Source organism: Delphinus delphis, chromosome 18, assembly GCF_949987515.2.
Source record: "Delphinus delphis chromosome 18, mDelDel1.2, whole genome shotgun sequence".
Lineage (NCBI taxonomy): Eukaryota > Metazoa > Chordata > Mammalia > Artiodactyla > Delphinidae > Delphinus > Delphinus delphis.
In genome coordinates this window covers 12,037,453-12,050,358 of record NC_082700.1, presented here as the reverse complement: position 1 = coordinate 12,050,358, position 12,906 = coordinate 12,037,453, and the positions used below count along the sequence as shown (strand labels likewise).

General features: G+C 37.9%; 1 protein-coding gene and 1 long non-coding RNA gene across 2 annotated transcripts in view; both read left to right on the top strand.

The window, feature by feature from the left end:
* The window catches only part of CCDC169 (coiled-coil domain containing 169), a gene marked incomplete at its 5' end in the record, with an annotated part of 42,363 nt that extends 41,695 nt beyond the window's left edge, over window positions 1–668 (top strand). Inside the window, 1 exon segment of the mRNA XM_059996194.1 lies at window positions 569–668. Coding sequence (XP_059852177.1) covers window positions 569–668 — 100 coding nt within the window.
* A 1,049-nt stretch (window positions 669–1,717) lies between these two features.
* On the top strand, window positions 1,718–5,415 carry LOC132413812 (uncharacterized). The gene is made up of 3 exons (XR_009516812.1): window positions 1,718–1,735; window positions 4,695–4,747; window positions 4,888–5,415. It is a non-coding gene; the product is annotated as an uncharacterized lncRNA (long non-coding RNA).
* Window positions 5,416–12,906: the final 7,491 nt, after the last annotated feature.

Genomic DNA, 12,906 nt, shown 5'->3' with positions numbered 1-12,906 from the left:
TTGTAGTATAATAGACCCCTAGTTTATTCTCCACTTCATTTTTCTTCTCATTACCAACTGCTATCTTCACTTTCTATATCACTTTTATATCATAGACCTTGGTATATATCAGAGTTTCAATTTTATTGTAATTTTAGGTCACATATCTTTGGTTTACTCATGGATCCTTATTTCCACCTTGTCCCTGCTCTACTTCATGGCCTCTCTCTATGTATTTTCCTAGCTTTAATTTACGTTTCCAGAGGCAAGTATCATCCCTCTTGGGGATCTCATCCCTCTTTGGACAAAGCTCTCCACATTAGGCCGCCTCATGGGCTGCTTCCAAGCCTTTGGATTATCTGCTCTTGAGCTAGTTGCCTCTCTAGCTTGACAAGATGATATGGTGTAACATATTGCTGTTTAGGATTATACAGTAAGCAGAAAATCTGCATAGGGAAATTTCTTTATGAAGGACTGTGAGCTGGGTCAGCTAGGTGAAACATACAGTCCTCCCCACGTGCCATACAATGTCGTTTTGTTGTACACAACGACGAATGAAAAGTCACCATTAACACTTATTTTATTTCAGGGGAAGATGTAATTCAGTTAATCAGAAGACAATGAATGCCATGAGAGGACCAGTAAAAAAGATTTCAAGATCAAACCATCTTCCAAAACTCAATCTGTGATTCCAGACTGTGTGGTTTACTATTTCTTCCCTTTTTTCATCTGTAATCTTCAACTTCTGAAGTTAGTGTTCCACACACTTTTCAGGGATTGGAATAGATAAGAAAGAGCTATCGAACTTCTCTTTAGCTCTTCTTCCAGAAGTTTGTTCCTTTGCTTGTATGAAAGTAATTTTCTCAAGTGACCCTATACCATCTAATAGCATTCTTATGATTTAAAAAATATCCTAGAAAGCGTTAAGGTTGACATCATTACACTTGCTTTTAATAATATGCCCATGATCTGCTCTGATAGTAACATTGTTATTTTATTTGGATTCTAGTTGGCTGTTAGCTAAAAATGTGCGTTCATCAAAACTTTTTGCTATTTTACGCTATATCATGTTCAGCTCTTTAAAACTCAAGGTTTAAACAAAGCTGCAGAACAGATGCATTTTAAACTTTGATTTGAACTATCATGGTATTGTGGAAACAGGCATCAGCTTGGGTATAGTTCCCACCCTGCTGTGAACTTAGGACATTTGGGGCAAGTTCTTTCACCTCATCTTCATTTCCCACATCTGTAAAATGACTGAGGCAAACTATACAATTGCTAAGGTTTCCTACTATTCTGGAAAATTAATACTTACTCAACTGCAAGGTCTTGCCACTTAGCACATGGTAATTTAAGTCATTTTATGATGTTTATTAATTTATAGTGATGGCCTAGTGATGTTTATTAATTTATAGTGATGGCCCTTTGGACCAAACTTTATGTTTATTAATTTATAGTGATGGCCCTTTTGACCAAACTTTGCCAAGTGTTCATGATACTCAAGTATAGAGTGGAAATAGAATGAGGGTACAAGAAGTGTTCTTTTTTTTTTTTTTTTTTTGCGGTACGCAGGCCTCTCACTGTTGTGGCCTCTCCCGTTGCAGAGCGCAGGCTCAGTGGCCATGGCTCACGGGCCCAGCCGCTCCGCAACATGTGGGATCTTCCCGGACCGGGGCGTGAACCCGTGTCCCCTGCATCGGCAGGCGGACTCTCAACCACTGCGCCACCAGGGAAGCCCAAGAAGTGTTCTTTTAAGGTATTAAAAATTTTATTCAATTCTCCTATTTGGTTTAGATTGTTTTGTTACTGTCACCTAGGTCTGGAAGGTACATATGATTTTTTCCCCTAACTTAATAAGTGAAATTATTGGACTTTTAACTTTACAGAAATCACTCAGAGGTAAGTACAGTTTCTGGCACCAAAAACCTAAATTCTATTCAGTATCACCAGTAATGCATGCCAAATGTATTTCTATAACTACTTATAGATACTCACTTTTTTTCTTTAAGGAAGAATGCATGTATTTCATATAGACAAATAATTCTTTTATGTGACTTTAAAAAGTAATGCAGAGAGATATAAAGTAACTTTCTATTTTTTTTTTTAATATTTACTTATTTATTTAGTTTGGCTGCGTCAGGTCTTAGTTGCAGCACGCAGGACCTTCATTGCGGTGTGCGGGATATTTAGTTGCAGCATGTGGACTTCCTGGTTGCAGCATGCATGGGGGATCTAGTTCCCCAACCAGGGATCGAACCCGGGCCCCCTGCATTGGGGGCGTGGAGTCTTACCTACTGCACCACCAGGGAAGCCCCTCTCCCCCATTCTTTTTTATTTTTTTTTGTGGTACGCGGGCCTCTCACTGTTGTGGCCTCTCCCGTTGCGGAGCACAGGCTTTGGACACGCAGGCTCAGCGGCCATGGCTCACGGGCCCAGCCACTCTGCGGCATGTGGGATCTTCTCAGACCAGGGCACGAACCCGTGTCCCCTGCATCGGCAGGCGGACTCTCAACCACTGCGCCACCAAGGAAGCTCCCTCTCCCCCATTCTTAAGCTAACTATAGATATCAGGTACCATGACTCATTTTATTAAATAGTTACTAGATACTACATATGTATTTGTTTACTTTTTTATACCCTATTTTCTCTCTAAAAAGGATTGTGTTGCCTTTTACTAAATATAGAGATATAAAAACAAGACTCATAAGATATAAGATAAAAATAAAAGTTAAAGTTTTGCAAGATTCCCAACTAAGAAAAAGCTCTATCTTTAAGCTTTCTAGTAATCAGCACAAAGAAAGAGTGAGTTACACAGCTCGCATTTTTTTGTATAAGGAAATATACAAGTGGAGAAAAAGCTGTACCTAATACTAAGCTCTGAAGGTAATTTGTCATGTAAAGCTTTATGAGGACTTGCAATTATTTATTGAAATAATCAGTGCAAAAATGATAGTTTGGGGTCTCTGTTTTGTTTAATACTGAAATATATATTAATATCAGTATTTGAAGACTTCAGAATTCATAAAGCAAAATATCAGTAAATAATATTTAATATATTAAAACAATTTTAATGTCTAAATTATTACAAAATATTAAAAAGTACCATTTATAAAAACAGATGTTGTGATAATAAAAAAGACAGATATTAATGAATAATAATGATGATGTGGAGAAATTGGAACCCTCTTACACTGCTGGTGGGGCTGTAAAATGGCACCATCACTCTGAAAACAGTCTGTTGGTTCCTCAAAAGGTTAAACATAGAGTTACCATGTGACCCAGCAATTCCACTCCTCTGTGTACAGCCCTAAGAAATGAAAACCTATGTGCACGTAAAAATGTGTGCACAAATGATTACAGCAACATTATTCATAATAGCTAAAAAGTGGAAACAACCCAAATGTCCATCAACTGATGAATGGGTAAACAGACTGTGGTATATCCAAACAATGGAATATTATTCAGCAGTAAAAAGGAATGAAGGACTGACATATGCTACAACATGGATGGACCTTGAAAACATTATCCTGAGTGAAAGAAGCCAGTCACATATTGTATGATTCCATTTATATGAAATGTCGAGAATAGACAAATCCATATGGACAGAAAATAGGTTAATAGTAGTAGCTGAAGGCTGGCAGGGCTGGGGGAAGGGTGGGTGATGGAGAATGACTGCTAATGTGTATAGGGTTTCTTGGGGGGGTGATTAAAATGTTCTAAAATTAATCATGGTGATAGTTGTACAACTTCATGAATGAACCAAAAAGCATGGAAAGCACCTTACATGGGTTAATTGCATGTTATATGATTTATACCTCAATAAAGCTGTTATAAAAAATGTTAAACATGTTAACCTTTTAATATAAACTAGAAGATAATTTTTTTTTTTTTTTTTTTTTTTTTTTTTGTGGTACGTGGGCCTCTCACCGCTGTGGCCTCTCCCGTCGCGGAGCACAGGCTCCGGACGTGCAGGCCCAGCGGCCATGGCCCACGGGCCCAGCCGCTCTGCGGCACGTGGGATCCTCCTGGACCGGGGCACAAACCCACGTCCCCTGCATCGGCAGGCAGACTCCCAACCACTGCGCCGCTAGGGAAGCCCGCAGATAAATTTTAATGGACTATTATTTGATCTTAGAAAATATGATCTTAAACATCAAAATGCATTGTCGTTAGTGCCATTGTTGAGTCAAGAGTATATTATTAGCATAATTTTCCACCTAAGAAGCTGTTTCAGATACTACGCTAGTCAAAAGAACAATGAAGCTTATATGCTACTTCCCAGTATTTCCTTGACTTCTTTTGAATAATCCCATTTCTTGTTTAATAACCTTGTAGAGATATTTATAAAGCACCTTTTGACTTTTGACTAGGATTAGGTTTTTTTTCTAATTTATAGAGAGCTATATAGTTTTTGTTTCAAAAAATTTTTCTAGTTTTCATCATCTTCATTAGTTTTATCATGTATAGCTGGAGATTACAGTGCAGAGTTACTTATATCAATTTTAGTACTTTGAAAGTCATATTCTACTGGACCAGAAACTTTATTTTGGACTAAGAATTATTTCTTGCAATAATTGGTTTCTTTTTGCTGTGTGCCCAAGTGGGAGCCTGTCTAGACCACATATTATATGTGATTTTTTTAAGTAAATTGAGTAATTGAATTATAGTTATTTCAAGATGTAAATAATTTAGATTTTTTATTTTTTTAATACCAGAAAAACAGAATTATGACAACAGTGATGCTAGGATTTTTGGCATTTAAAGAGAGGTAAGCATACCAGAATAGTAAAAACTGCTATTAAATCACTAAATGTGACTGAGGTATGAAAGTATCTTTAAAATAATAAAGCACTATTTAAATGCAAGATCATATCTTTTTTTTCTTTTTTTCTTTTTCTTTTTTTGTAGTACGCGGCCCTCTCACTGTTGTGGCCTCTCCCGTTGCGGAGCACAGGCTCTGGACGCGCAGGCTCAGCGGCTATGGCTCACGGGCCCAGCCGCTCCGCAGCATGTGGGATCTTCCCGGACTGGGGCACGAACCCATGTCCCCTGCATCGGCAGGCGGACTCTCAACCACTGCGCCACCAGGGAAGCGCAAGATCATATGATTTTGACAGTAGGGCACTATTTTCAAAACAAGTTAACATCAGATTAATCTGACCTATGAATTAGAAAAATCTTGAATTTTTAGAGCATCCTTTTAACTTTATAAAGCAATTTCATATTTCTATCTCAGTTACAGAGAGAGTATTATCATCCAGGGAACTACCCAACGTGAGATTATCATCATTGGAACTGTTCAAGCAGTGGCTAGGTGTCCCTTTGTCAGGGATGTTATAGAAAGGACTCCTGCAGTGGGTGGAAGTTGGATTCAATGACTGCCAATATCCCTTCTGATGCTAAGATACTGTGATTCCCTGCCCATTTATCCGATAGGAAAACTAGAGCCAAAAATAACTCCCTAAAATATATGTTGGTTGCATCATATAGGCTGTGTATGTATAGGCTGTAAATATGAACTTTCAAAACTGGGCTGCTTTACCACTAGCCAAAACTAACAAAATCGAGTGTAATAGTATCAATGTCCATTTGTTAAATGTAAACTGAAATTAGATACCATTTTTCACCTATAAAATAAACAGTGGTTTTCAAAAAGATAATTTTCAGTGCTAATAGATCTGAAGTTAAAAAGTTCTAATATACTGCAGGTGGGAGTACAAATTCATATAATTCTTTTGGAAGACAATTTTATTATATTCTTGAATAGCCTTAATGTTAATATGTTGACTTAATATTTGTACTTCTAGTAATCTATTCTAATGAAAAATCCTGCATATAGAAAACATACAAGGACAATCACTTTATCAGTATTATTTATAATACCCCAAAATGGATACTCTCTCGATGCACAATTATAGGGAGATGCTTAAGCAGACTGTGATTCATCCACATGGTTAAATATTATGCAGCAGTTAGCATTTGCTATCTTATACTAAAATTCTTTCTTCTCATGTATTTCTTGTCTTCTGAAGTACTTCAGTGTAATTTATCTCCAGCAGTTTAATGTAATGAACACTCTTATTCATCATTTGTCACCAGCTAGTTTAGTACCTAGCATAGGACAGGCACTTAATACATTTTGTTTAAATTAAATGGATGTTTGCAAAAGAGTTTATAGGATCGTGGGAGGACTTAATGTTAGAATGTTAACACAATGTACAATGTCACACATAAAATATGATTTTAACGATTTAAAAATATAGGAGAGGCTACAAAAAGAGGGCTTCAGTCTACTGATAGTGCCAAAAATGTGTTCTGTTACACAAATTTCCTGTCCAGCTCTACAGGGGAAGATGAGGTAGACTCCAAGTGATTATTCAGAGATAGGTGGAGAGGGAGAGAGGAAACTTGTGGAGTACTAGAAGGGAACATGTTTTAACAAGCTAATTAACTTAGGGGTGTTTACTTAACTTTCCTGTCTTAAGTTTCTGCTCTGTAGAATGAAGATAGAACTAATTGATTTCAAAGGTACCTTTATGGGTATGTGATAGGGAAGGGGAGGGGGCTGGAAAACCCTTTTATTTGAAACAATTCTGATATCTTTTTTTTAAAAAAAGTTTATTTGCTTTATTTTTTTAAAATTTTTGTTGGAGTACAGTTGATTTACAATGTTGTGTTAGTTTCAGGTGTACAGCAAAGTGAATCAGTTATACATACACATATATACACTCTTTTTTAGATTCTTTTCCCACATAGGTCATTACAGAGTGTTGAGTAGAGTTCCCTGTGCTATACAGCAGGTCCTTTTTAGTTATCTATTTTATATACAGTAGTGTGTATATGTCAATCCTAATCTACTCCCAGTTTATCCCTCTCCACCCTTACCCCCTGGTAGCCGTAAGTTTGTTTTCAATTCTGACATCTCAATGTGATAAAAAATAAGTACTAAAATCACATATAGCAAATCCATTTCTCTAACCTGGCTAGCCCTCATTTGATCGTGGTGTATGTGAAAAGTAAATCCTTTTTGTGAGTGAGTGAGTGTGTGTGTGTGTGTGTGTGTGTGTGTGTGTGTGTGTTAAGTTACTGAGATCTGGATTTTACTTGTTGAAGCAGCCTATGCTCACTAATATAGTATCAAACAATATTTTTAGTAAGACTTACAAGTCTTTGGATATTGTTTTCAGTAGATAATGGTATCTTTCTTTGCAACTACATAGAGATAAATTCAGCCATTCATTGATAGTGATGGCCCCTGGCCTGCCTGCGTCACTGAGTAAGAATCTAGAATTTCAATTGATATTTTTAAAGTGATTCTAACTCAGTGTATTTTCCAGTCTGCTGAACATAACCAGAATAATTTTTTTTTTTTTTTTTTTTTTTTTTTTACTAAACAGAATCTCTTGCTCTTTCATCAATTTGTTTCTAGGATACTGCTCTTTAAAGCCTTGTACAAATGCTGCACAGTCTAAGCCAAACAGAGGCTGGGCCCAAACAACCGTGTAATGTACCAATGCATGTCTGAGGGGAAGATACCCTTAATCACTTTCACTCAGAAAAGGAAGAATGCACAGCATCACTGATCCATAGCATTTATGGAATCCTGTTGGGCAGACATGGTGAAAGCCCTCTTCCCTGGGAATTGGGTGGGTTCCTTGATCAGGCCCTGATTCTGCTTCCTGGTAGGAATGTTCTTCTCCATTTTTCTTAATAACCTCTAACTCTACTCCTTGGGAGTTTCTTTCATTTCAGTCTTCTGGTTCATATTTGAAGTAGGCAGTGGAGGTTAGACCCTCATTTAGAGATGCACAGCTTTTAGAACTCATTTTCTGTTAGAACAAACTTGGGTTCCCATGGATGGTGGCATCATAGTTCAAGGAGTCAAAAGCTTTTCAGTCTAAGTTTATGGTTTCTTGGATAATATAGCTCCATCAAAATCGTAGTCAATTCCATGTATAATAATGATAATTTTAGAGCATGATTTGTTTCTTTGGCCTCTCTCTCTACCTAATGGCAGCTGCCTTGCAGCTATTTGAAATAATAGGTTAGGATATAAAGTTAACACCCATAATCTGATCTTTGCCACAGGCTGTCTTAGTGGCCTCTTGTTGCTCAAAACCCTTCTCGGTCTTATCTCTTGCTTTTTGGCTCTCAGAGTTGTTGGCCTTTCCAGCCCCTTATGCCCTTTGATGCCCCAAATTTCTAGATTCTCCCTGAGACTCTCTCTATTCCCTTTTCCTTACAAAGTGGCTGATTATATCCCAAGCTCATTTTTTTCTTCTGCCTTGTCAAAGGCAGCCAGTAACATCAAGCACACATCATCTTCATCATCACCATTAGTATTATTAAGCACTTGTTCTGCTGTGACATAATAGGGACTTCCAGGTTTCCACTGTCACATTGTGTCCCTGCCTTCCACTGCAGACCTGCTAAGTTAACACCATGCCACTTGTTTTAGTATTTTGTTAATGCAGCACCTAAATTCAAGTTATCAATATCTGCATTATGACTATAAGAAACAACTATAAGAAACAACAGACCTCAGAGGCTTCACACAGAGGTTTATTCTCTCTCACAATACAATCCATTCAGGTTCAGCAGTTAAAAGAAAAGGATAAATAATCTTTATACCTTGAAAGAGAAAGGAGACTGGGAATGGGAGCGGAAAATATTTCAAAATTATTGATAGTGTCTTAGGCTGGGTGATAGGTACATATACACTCATACTTTATATTGTACATCTTTCATATATGTACTCTTGGGTATGTATGAAATCTTTCATAATAAAAAAATAAAAATTCCTCCAGCTGACTTTAAATCATGTTAGTATACATGTAAGCATTTACAAGGAAAGTGTGAACTTTTCTCCTTCACCTCATCCCCACCTTCACATACCACAGACTTCTCTCCTTTAAGATTGTCTGGCTTGTTTGTGATGTAGAAATTCCACAGGACTTCAAGTCAGCAGTCTTTGTGGCTAAAGGAGAATGAGTGACTTTGTAACTACTGATCTCCTCAAGCAATAGGGCAGTAGTAATCAATGACTTCATGGGAGCTGCTTCTAATGGTTCTGTTGTGTGGTTACCTGGGAGGATGCCTAGAAAATTAATCAACGTGGCAGCGTCTACCCTCGCTCTGGACCTTGAGTGACACAGCCTCCCTCATCCATAGTTATAAAGTCACTTTGGTTTAGCTCCACATTTCCTAGTAAAGACTTTTGGTTAAAATGAGGCAGATCTGCCTCATCTTAATTCAGTAGAACTAAACCCTGTTGAAAGTGAATTGGTATATTGGATGATGAGAAAACTGTCGCATCTTAGTGTAATCGGCTGCAGGGCATCATTAGAAGTTGGTACTATTCTTTGACCTTCATCACTGCCTAAGGGCAATGGTTCCTAACTCACTGGGAAAACATATATTTACTGATCACCCTCTATGTCCTGGCTACTAGGATACAAGGTGTAGTAAAATAATCCCTGCCTTATCACGCTACTTAAAATGAATTCTAATTGTTGAAGCAGAGATGTGAGATGGAGTTGGGAATGCCTTGGGAATTTTCCTGTTGTCTTCTCAAATTAACCACAAAAGGAAAGTGCATGTCGGACGGTAGTGTGGGAGAGACCCCAAGCCAGGATGAAGGAGAATGTTCAGGGGTGAGTGTGCTAAACCTTACACCATGCAGTCACCAGAGCTGAACGTTCAGCTTAGGAGAACTGACCCGGAGTCAGAAAGGAGGCATGTGAACAGGAGGGGTCCTAGCCTCTTTGATATAGGGATAACAGGGAACGTTTTTAGGTTGGAATCGGAACCAAAGAAGACCAAGGGATAAATGAGTTAGCAGCTGGGGAGGATCAGAGGAAATATCTGGGGCAGTTCCCAAATTAGTGAACTGTGCTCACAGGGGGTAGCTGGCCAATGCTGTCTTATCCTTTGAAGGTAGTTCAGGGCTTCTCCAGGCTTCAGGTGATTCATCCCTTCAGCACTATAGTCTCAAGAAAGAGGTTACTCTGTCTGTTTGGGGGGATCTTACGCTGGGGAGAATGCCAGGACACTATCCGGGAATCTTGTTGACTTGATCTAGTTCAATCTAGTTGACTTGATTAAAAGCTGAACCTAGAAAGCCAGATAAGGGCAAGATAATGTGGGCCCTACTGCCACACTGAGAAATGAGAACTTAATTTGATAAGCAGAGGAGCCTTGCACACGTTAAATGGGGAAGGGATGAGATTAAAACCGACCTTTCCATCTTTCCTGTGCCCCCCCCTCAACATAATGGACACTATTCCAACTCTCAGATACCAAGCTTGTCATTTTGGTGCCTGCAATATTTTTTCCTTTCCTCCAGACCTTCTCTTTTTCTTTCCATGATGAAATGAGTGGCATTATGAAATAAAGCACAGAATGTAGACTTGGAGGCAGAAAGACCAGAATCCCAAATCTGCATACACCAATCAGCTACTGAAATGACTTTCATTCATTCATTCAAATATTTTAGTGCCTGCTACGAAGCCAGGCACTTTTCTAGGCCAAGGTGGTAGTAGTGGATAATACAGACAAATTTTCTCTTCTAGAGAGGGGAGAAAAGACAAATAAAAACAAATACATATGCTGTATAACATTAGAAAAATGATGTAAAGAAAAAGAGAGTGAGGGGTTAGATTCTGATAGGAGTATCCAAGGAAGTGACATAACAAATCTACATGAAATGGAGAAATCTGGGGAAGAGCATTCCAAGCAGAAGGGAGAACAAGCGCAAAGTATTCTAGCTTTGTACTTACCTGGTATTTTAGGAAGAATAAGGCAGTGTGATGAGAGGTCATAACAATGGGGAGAGGTAAAGTTGGTGAAGTCAGATGGTATAAAGCCTTGTTAGACATGGAAAAGAATTTAGATTTTTTTCTGACAGGAGGGTTTTGAGAAAGGGAGTTAATATTCTGACATATTTTAAAAGGTTATTCTGGTTATTCTATGATGAACTGCCTGAAAGGAGATTGGGGAAGATGGCAAAAGTGGAAGCAAAAATCACCTTCCTCAGTTAATATTATGAAAATATCTCTGTTTATAATTGTATAATGGAACTTAATGGTTAGTCAAGTTATGGTAGACTCTTGGATTTAATACTCCAAAAATATTGCAAGCATAGTGTTTGAAAGTATATGCATTTTAAAAGTGAGTTCAGTACATTAGTAAATGTAAGAAATTATTAGTAAAAATGATCGAAATTAGTTAATTCTCTGGCTTTCAACATCCGTAGTTACAGTCCTACCTACTTATGAGAACATTATTTGGGCCTCAGCATCTTTGAAAGGAAAGGACAATTAGGTAATCTCTAGGTTCTTATTGAGTTCTAAATTTCTGTGATTCTGAGAACAAGCCAGGTAAACAACAATACTGAACATAGCTTATATAGAACAGTTCCTATAAAATAGCTGGATGGAAAATTTCCAAACATTTTAAGCATAGGTTCTTCATGAGTTCATCTGAAGAGACCATGTGTACTGTATTACTTACAAATCTAATTGTAATTTGCATATTGTGAAAAATATACAATTATAATTTAGTTTTGGGGGAAATAATGTAATGCATATGCTATGAATGCTAATAATTTTAAGTGATTGGAAAACCATTTTCTAAGAGGCAGTTTGAATTGTTACTTTGAATGCAAATTTTTAAATATATTTCTCTATGTAGAATTATTCTTGTTATATTTTATGATTCTTGGTATTCAGTTTTCCATCAAGAATATAAGTAGCATATTGTTACTCTAGGGAACCACAGAAAGAGTCCATCTACCCATTTGTCTCCAATAATAAAAATGAGTATGATTCAAGAATGTTAAATGTGATAAAGAAATTAAATGGTTTATAATTCTATGCTGTAATTCAGAAGGTTTATAGTAGAGCCTCTCAACCTCAGTGCTACTGACATTTGGGGCCAGATAATTAATTCTCTGTTCTGGGAGGCTGTTCTGTGCATTGTGTGATGTTTAGCAGCATCCTTGGCCTCTACCCACTAGATGCCTGTTGTGACGATGAAAAAATGTCCCTTGGGAGACAAAAATCGCCCCCAATGAGAGTAGATGCCTGCTCATTTACAAAGTAAGCTTCTTTTTCTTTGTTTTAAGAGATTGAAAACTATTTAAATATCTAATCTGGTTCTTATGGAGCTTGGCTCTTATATTCTTGATACTGAAGAGCTCTATTATCTTTTTGCTTCCTCCAACACAGGAATGATTACTTCCTCTCACATAAGCTTAGGGGCATCGTCCACTCAAATTTAAAAGCAATGAGTCTGTGTCAGTTTCCACAATGTCTTTGTCAGACTTGCTAATCTAGCATCAGACTTGCTAATCTAGACCTTTAGGTCAAGGCAAAACTGATTACCAGACTGGGGGAAGTGCTCAAAGCTGCCTCAATTCACCCCTACCCCAATGCCTGGGCATGATTTCACCTCTGCTGATATTGTTGGGCAAACTAACTGCTTCACAGATGTTTAGCTAGACACTCTCAGTTCCTGATTAGGTGGAAAAGCAATCAAGAACCAAAATTCGTATCTATTAAAATGTGTACATTTACTTCCAAAAATAGTGCAGAATGATCCCACCAGAAATTTATCTGCGCTTTTCTTCCCATGAAAATCGTAGACAACCACTATATTTTTGCATGCTGTCATGATCTAAATCAGAACACACCTCCGCCTGCTCAGGAAACAGGAGGCTTGCCCAGAGATCAGAGATGGTGGTTCAAGTAGAGCATGTGCATATTACATGTTCAAGCAAGGTCAAGAGTCTAGGCAAATCCAGAGTGACAAACACCGTAAGATACCATCACCCCCTCACCCCCACCGACTTTTAGCAATGGGAACAGTAGTAAAGACAAGAGGAAGGATCCCTTACAGGTCCTGGCACTTCGTGGATCTCAATAATAA